A 7,363-nucleotide genomic window follows, 5' to 3' on the forward strand; every position below is an offset into this window, starting at 1 on the left:
GCCGCAGTGTACAGCATCTGCTAAATTTAACACCTTTCTAAGTTTCCACACGTTTCCTAAAGACAAGGAAATACAGAAGAGGTGGGTAGTTAACATAAGACGAGACCATTTTACAGTTACAAACCAGACAAGAGTGTGTAGCCGACATTTCCAAAGTACAGACCTGATCGAGCCGCAAACGCCGGCCGGCCGCAGACGTCTGAAGAATGGAACTGTCCCATTGCTTTTTCATTGGAACAACTTCAGTCTTCCAGCCCCACGGACCGGAGTTTGGGAAAGGGTAGAGAAATAAATGGTTCTAAATTGTTACAATAATAATAATATAATAAATGTTTAGACATTTATTTAATCAATTATTCAACTTTGATTAAAAGGTTGAAATACTGAGTACTGTGACGTGCCCGGAAACTCAGATATGACAGTGTCTGCCGAAAAAACAAAAACAAAAAAACATTAGTACATTAGTGCTTTATGAATAGCCACAAATTATTCATAATATCCACCTTATGGTTATAGGATATAAAGCTTGCTAGAATATAGACACACAATGATTTTCTAGGCAAAAAGAGACCTTTTTCACAGTCTGTGTGATCATATCTGTTTTGTAGTAAAGGATGGCTGCATTACTGTCGGCAGTTTTGTGAAGAAAGCTAAACTAGCTGAACTTAGCAATAAATATCAATATATGAAATAGTTTATTTATACTGATGCCCTACCATTGCCATCCTCCATTTTAATGTTTAATATTAACTTATCGATGTGATTGTCAGCACTATGAATGAGTAGAAGTGTTCTTGCTGCACCTCCAGAAGTAGTAAGTGTGACGGTTTATTAACCTTTAAATTAATCTTTGCAAATCACTTGCATGCTTCATGATAAATGCAACTAATGTAACTCAGGGTAAGTTACAATACTGCATGTTTTATCTGTACGATGTTCTCAATATAATTCATAATCCCACGTTTATAATGAGCAATGTGTTTATGGTTATTAGCAGTAACATCAATGTGTCAATGTACTGACGTTTAAGTTACATCATTAAACAGATAGCGTTCGTATCTCACCACTCTATCGTTATCCTGCCAGGACGTACATACAAAGTAGGGGTGTAACGGTTCACAAAATGCACGGTTCTGTTCGATACGATACACTTGTGTCACGGTTCGGTACGTTTTCAATAGGCTACAGCAAAAAGAAAGAAATGCCAGAGAAATTTCTTTTATTTATTTTTAATTATTTTTTCATTAAAACTAACAACATAAGTATGAATTTTTTTTTTTTACTTATAGCTCCATCATTGCTCAATTTTTTTTTTTTTTTAGGAGCATATATAAACAAAAACAGCTCCTTGAAAAAAAATGAAATATAATATTGTAGTAGCCTACAATAAGGTTTATTTTAGTTCAGATTAACATTTGAGGGCAGCACTGATGTTGCCTAACTGACTACTTTGTTTAGAGAAGCTGCAAATCACAGCTGTCAATCATGACATAACATTACCGTTCATATATATATATATATATATATATATATATATATATATATAATATATATATATATATATATATATATATATATATATATATATATATTTTTGTTTGTTCGTTTTTTTGTTTTCTCCATTTTGTATATATTGCTATTCTGACTGTACAATGTTTTTTTGAACTGCATTAAAAAACAAACAAAAAAAATAATACTAACTAAACCAAACTTAATTAAAAAACACTAAAATTTACAAGTTAGATGAGAATCTGTTCCTGACTATTACTGCCAAACTTCATGGTTGTAGTTAGTGCTACCACAGTAAATCAAAGGTCAATTGTTGCTGATCTGTGGATGGCACGTCAGCGCTGTTTGATCCGTTAATACATTCTCACAGCATTGTTATTACAATTTTTGTTTTGAATGATTAGTATTTCACAAAACACATACAATAACATACCATCTCTTGGGCTGAGCTGGAGGACCCTGAGCTTGTGCTTGCTGTATCCATCCCTCTGTTCATTGAGGATATTAGTTCCTTGACACACTGCACTAAGGTGGGAATTTCTGCAAAAAAAAAGAGGAAATGTATTTTATATAGTTTAAAATATAAAATATACTATAACTAACAGATTTTGAGGACATACCAATTATGACAGTCAAGTTAAACTAAACTGCAGCTTGAGTATATGTTGTTTTCTCTAAAGCCCTATTTGCACAGGATTAGTATTATCTGGGGATGATGAGTGATTTTGAAACTGCCCCCACATGAATTTTGTTATGTGCATTCGCACGGGATATGCAAAGCCAGTGATTTTACTCAAATTTAATGACATAACTCCCGGATAATAGGAATGTCAAGGTTTTGACAGTCCCGTTTCTGCAAATTGTAGCGATATGACAGCACCCAAAATACTATCAAACACTCCAACGCAGCTCCATTCTGAAAAGGAAAAAGGCAAAGAAAAGGCACACGGGAAACAAAAACCTTAAAAAATGATATATGTCCCGCCAAATTACAGAAATGACTATTTGTAGTGCACTGACAATAGTTTTATATAATTTGTTTATTAATAAATTAATTAATTAAGACATTGTTGTTTGATAATTTTACCCTGAATGAATTTTAAAATAATTTACTATATTTCAGATCAATTTGTTTGTTTTCCTTAATTAACCACCGTGTTTTAACACACACACACACACACACACACACACATATATATATGTATATATATACACACACACACACACCACTGTGAGTCACTGTGATGGACAGTAGGGAAACGCACTGAGTTCAGACACACACATACACATTCACCTGCTGTCTCTCAGGCTGTGGCATACAGTATAACGTTGGTGATTTAGTTGAAGTAAAGGTCTCTTACTGAACTGTATTTGTGACACTCGAGGACAAATTGCTTCTCTGTCTCGATCTCTCTTGTGCTACAGTGAACACACTATATCTTTCTCTCTCTACCGCGCGTGCGAGCACACACACACTCCAGCATTGTAATCAACGCAAACAAAGAAATGCTTAAAATTTGCGTCTAGTTTGACATTAGTCCAAAGCGAATAGGACGCGCGTCACATATTATGTGTCCCCAAAGAACATGCGTATCTAACAATAGTTCCGCTTTGCAGTGTATTTTCTGTGTAAATGCGTGCACCAAAACCATGACCCTTGTACCAAATTGGTTCAATACGAATATATGTACCGCTCCACTCCTGATGCACAGCACAGGTAATACGTGTAAAAACACATCGTAAGTGGGGTAAGAACAAGATGCCAAACGCCACAGTTGAGATTTCTAGAGGTGTCGAAAAGATTTCTATTAAAAAAGTTATGAAGAAAGATGGCTGCTTAGAATGATTACAAAGATTGTAAATGCTTAATGCTCAGAATCTATCTAAAGAAATGAAATACAGTACAACCACTTTTTACTGCTTTAAATACAAATCAAGTCAATAGAAAATTACAATCACAAATGTATTATTGTATATATAGTATATTTAAGACATAATTATCCACATAGCATCCCTTAGCACAACTCATTTCAGGTATTTTATACTGTACCTTTCAAAGCTTTCAACACTTCACCACTGACAAATAATGGCTGTTCCACGCTCTCTCCACTTGCCTCAGCAGCATCTAAGGTATCCTATATTTAAAACAATAAATACAATTTCAAATAAAAATGATTTGCATGCTAATGTTCTACTTGCAAAAAAAACGCTTTGGAGAACCTGAAAGAATATGATTAAAAATACATTACAATAACTATAACACAGTCCAAATGTTTTTTTTTTTTTTTGGTGTATTGTCTGAAATGACATACGGTTGGTTGAAAATTCTCTGGGTAATCGAACAAATCCACATTTGTGTCCACGGTTTCGGCTTGAACTTCCTCCTCACTATGTAACGGGTTGGTTCTGCGTGGATCAGAGTGGAGTGGTTTCCTCAGTGTATCCTTCAGCTGAGTGAGGACCCTCTCCTTTCCAACCTTTTTTTGTCTCTGAACCGAATTCAAAAAGAAATAAAAACTCAATAAAATACAACATATAAAACAGCAAAGGGACAACTGGACATCTGTATATAGTCTATAAACAAATAACATTTAAACAATACCATAGATCTTATAATTTGTATTATCTGCCTAAACATTACTTTTAAAAATACATTAGGTTGACTACAAAGTCCAAAAGTTTGTGTTCATTGCTTAGGGTTTGAAACGACATACGGTTGATTGAGAATTCCCTGGGTAATTGAACAAATCCACATTTGTGTCCACCATTTCGGATTCAACTTCCTCCTCACTATGTAATGGATTGGTTCTGCATGGAGTGGAGTGGAGTGGTTTCCTCAGTGTATCCTTCAACTGAGTGAGGATCCTCTCTTTTGCAACTTTTTTTTTGTCTCTGGACCAAATAAAAACTCAGTTATATACAACATACAAAACTACTATCATTAGTACAAAACAACTAACATAAATCATTATGGTGATTTAATTTATATGCATTCTACATAATTTTTATTAAAAAAATCAGATGTACTTTATCACTCTGCCTTTCGTTTCATTACAGATGTAGGCAGCTAGGACTCACCACTGCACTCTGTATGAAACTGTACAATGGCCTTCCCTCTTTCTCTTAGAAGAAAATTCCATCTGTTAATTTTTACTTTTTTAAAGCACTAATGGGTAAATTACCCCTTTACATTTCAAATTTACTTATTTAACAAAATAGTGTTTATAGGACAAGGTCGTCAAAAAAAACTGTTATTAGTTATTCCATTAACAAAAAAAGAACTTGGAAAAAAAGCTTTTTCATTATATGCACCAAGTGTCTGGAATGAACTTCAAAAACACCTTAAATTTAGAATCACTTCAATCTATTAGTACTTTTAAAACCTCTTAAAGACATCTCTGAATGAACGGTGTACTTGTTTTAACTAGGTACTATTTAAATTATATGTTTGTTTTTACTTAAGTTAAATGTGTATTGTATACATAGAGCTTTGCTGTGTATTGTAATTTTTGTCCTGTCTTTTTTTATGTTTTTAATTTGCAACTTTTTTGGCCGCCTGTCTTGGCCAGGACTCCCTGTGAGAAGATAAATAAAGGTTAAAAAAAACGAAGGGCCAACAGGACATCTGTATACAAACCACTGATATTTAAACAATACCATACATCTTTCATTTTTTAATATCTCTTTAATAATCATTAAGAGGACATTTTATCCTAGGACTGCAAAATCATAAACATTAGGGCAATTATATATTAGTTAAAAAATATTTTTTTGAGCAATATTACAGTAAATACTTACTTTTGCTTTTTCATATTGTCGCTTCATCTCAATGTCTGTTTCGTCATCAGAACTTTCTAAAGTGTTTTTTTTTCTAGAACAAAGACAAAAACACATTGCACAGCATTCTTAATACATTTTCACTTGCATACAAAAAACTTGAGTTTGCATTTTAGAAAAAAACCGTGATTGTATTTTAAAAAATCAAATGTAAAAAGCATTCCTTGTCGATTAGCCTACGTTACGACCCCTCCCTTATGGCAAAGAGGGGCCAGCGTTCTGAAACGTTTCTGTGTCATAGCAAGACAGACAAGGGGATATTAACGTTATATATATATATATATATAAAAAAATAATAATGTCATGTTGTAATAAAGTTATCTGGCTGCAGCATCTTTAAGTCAGGCAGCACACTCATTTTGACTGTCATTTTAACATGTGAACCAAAATTACTGAAGATGAATTAAGTATTTATCCAACTTACTGAACAAACGTCAGTACTAAACTGCATTTAATCATTAATAGTTCGTACATGTTATCAAATTCAACAACTTATACTTACTCTTGGTGGAGCGCTAACGTTAGCTCCTGCTGCCTTGACGTTCGCCATCTTCTCATACATTTCGCGCCAGTGTAACAGACTGTGGCCCAATTGTGATTGGCCGAAATTGTTATAGACGTCTGATTGGCTACGACTTATTTAAAAAATAAAATAAAAACTTTTGATTTGAGGATAAAGCCCGCTCAGAGTGTCACAAACTATTCAATGGTGATGTGTGTCAGTTTTTTTTTTAAAAGCATAAAATATATTTGAGAATCGTAATCAACCAGATATGCAATGATGGCGCACAAAAGTCTATTCTATTCGCTTATCCTCCAAGCTTGCAAGTTGTTTTTTTTTTTTTTCATAAAATGTTATGCAATACAAAGCAAACAGTCAGAAAAATACAGTTGTCATGCCTGTTCTAAATATTAACTCACAGACAGTGTTAAGTGAATTATTTTTGGTTACTGTGAAATTATGAAACTATTTAAATATCTGTTTTCTTTTTATTGACAATAAATGTGGAAAACAATCATATTGCAATTGTGTATAGCAAAAGTACACTTTTAAGTAACATACTTAATGTGATAGTAGTGCATTTATAGTATAGCATAAGCACCTACAAGTTATGAAAATCCATCTGTTAATCGCTGTGATCGCTGCATGCTTTTTCAATGCAAAACACTTCTGAATATGTGTACTATATCAATTTAATATTTAGTGTATTTAAGTATACTTAAGTAGCACAATTAATTTAACCTATTGCTAATATATTGTAAACTAAATTAATTTAGGTTAACTATCTAATTACACTTAAAATAAATTTCAGTGTTAGTGCTATTTAGTATATTTATATAGTGTACTTAAATAGCACATTTGTGAATACATTTCTAACATATTTCTGTTGAAATAATTTAATTTAAACTATCTAAAAGTACACTAACAATGAACTAACAATGAACTATTATTAATGCGTTAAAAATGTACTTGTAAGAAATACAGTAATAAAACTATTCTGTGTAATTTTTCAATAGTATATCTTATTTATATGCACTAAAAATACATTTAAAATATCAATGGTATTTAGTATACTTTCTTAATTACACTTAAGTACTACTTTAGTATTTTCACTAGGTGAAAATAAAGTGTACTTGAGTGCACTAAAAAAAACACTTAATTACAAGAAAGTAATTTGTAGTACATTCTTATTTTTTGTGCTAAAAACAACTGTAAAAACAATACATTATAAATACAATAATTAAAAGTATGTTTTAATTTAAATAGTAATTAAGTGTAATTAATAAAGTATACTAAAAGCCTTATTTTTTAAAAATGTATTTTTAGTGCATTAAAAAAATATACTTTTGAAAAAATAGACAGAAGAGTTTTTTTAGTGTATTTCTTACAAGTACATTTTAACACATTAAAAATAGTTCATTGCTAGTGTACTTTGATAGCTATGTAAAAGTACACTAACAATGAACTATTTTTAATGCGTTAAAAATGTACTTGTAAGAAATACACTAAAAAAAC

At 32.0% G+C, this 7,363-nt stretch overlaps 1 protein-coding gene across 1 annotated transcript; it reads right to left on the bottom strand.

The window, feature by feature from the left end:
• Positions 1 to 353: 353 nt before the first annotated feature.
• LOC122141461 lies at positions 354 to 6,644 on the bottom strand. Its single transcript, XM_042748946.1, has 7 exons — positions 5,849 to 6,644; positions 5,308 to 5,380; positions 4,224 to 4,401; positions 3,822 to 3,998; positions 3,560 to 3,644; positions 1,943 to 2,049; positions 354 to 425 (listed from the first exon to the last, which is right to left on the bottom strand). The coding sequence occupies exons 2-7, from the start codon at positions 5,319 to 5,321 to the stop codon at positions 354 to 356; spliced, it is 633 nt and encodes a 210-aa protein (XP_042604880.1). The 5' UTR covers positions 5,322 to 5,380; positions 5,849 to 6,644.
• Positions 6,645 to 7,363: the final 719 nt, after the last annotated feature.

The sequence above is a fragment of the Cyprinus carpio genome, chromosome B22 (assembly GCF_018340385.1).
Source record: "Cyprinus carpio isolate SPL01 chromosome B22, ASM1834038v1, whole genome shotgun sequence".
NCBI classification, from domain to species: domain Eukaryota; kingdom Metazoa; phylum Chordata; class Actinopteri; order Cypriniformes; family Cyprinidae; genus Cyprinus; species Cyprinus carpio.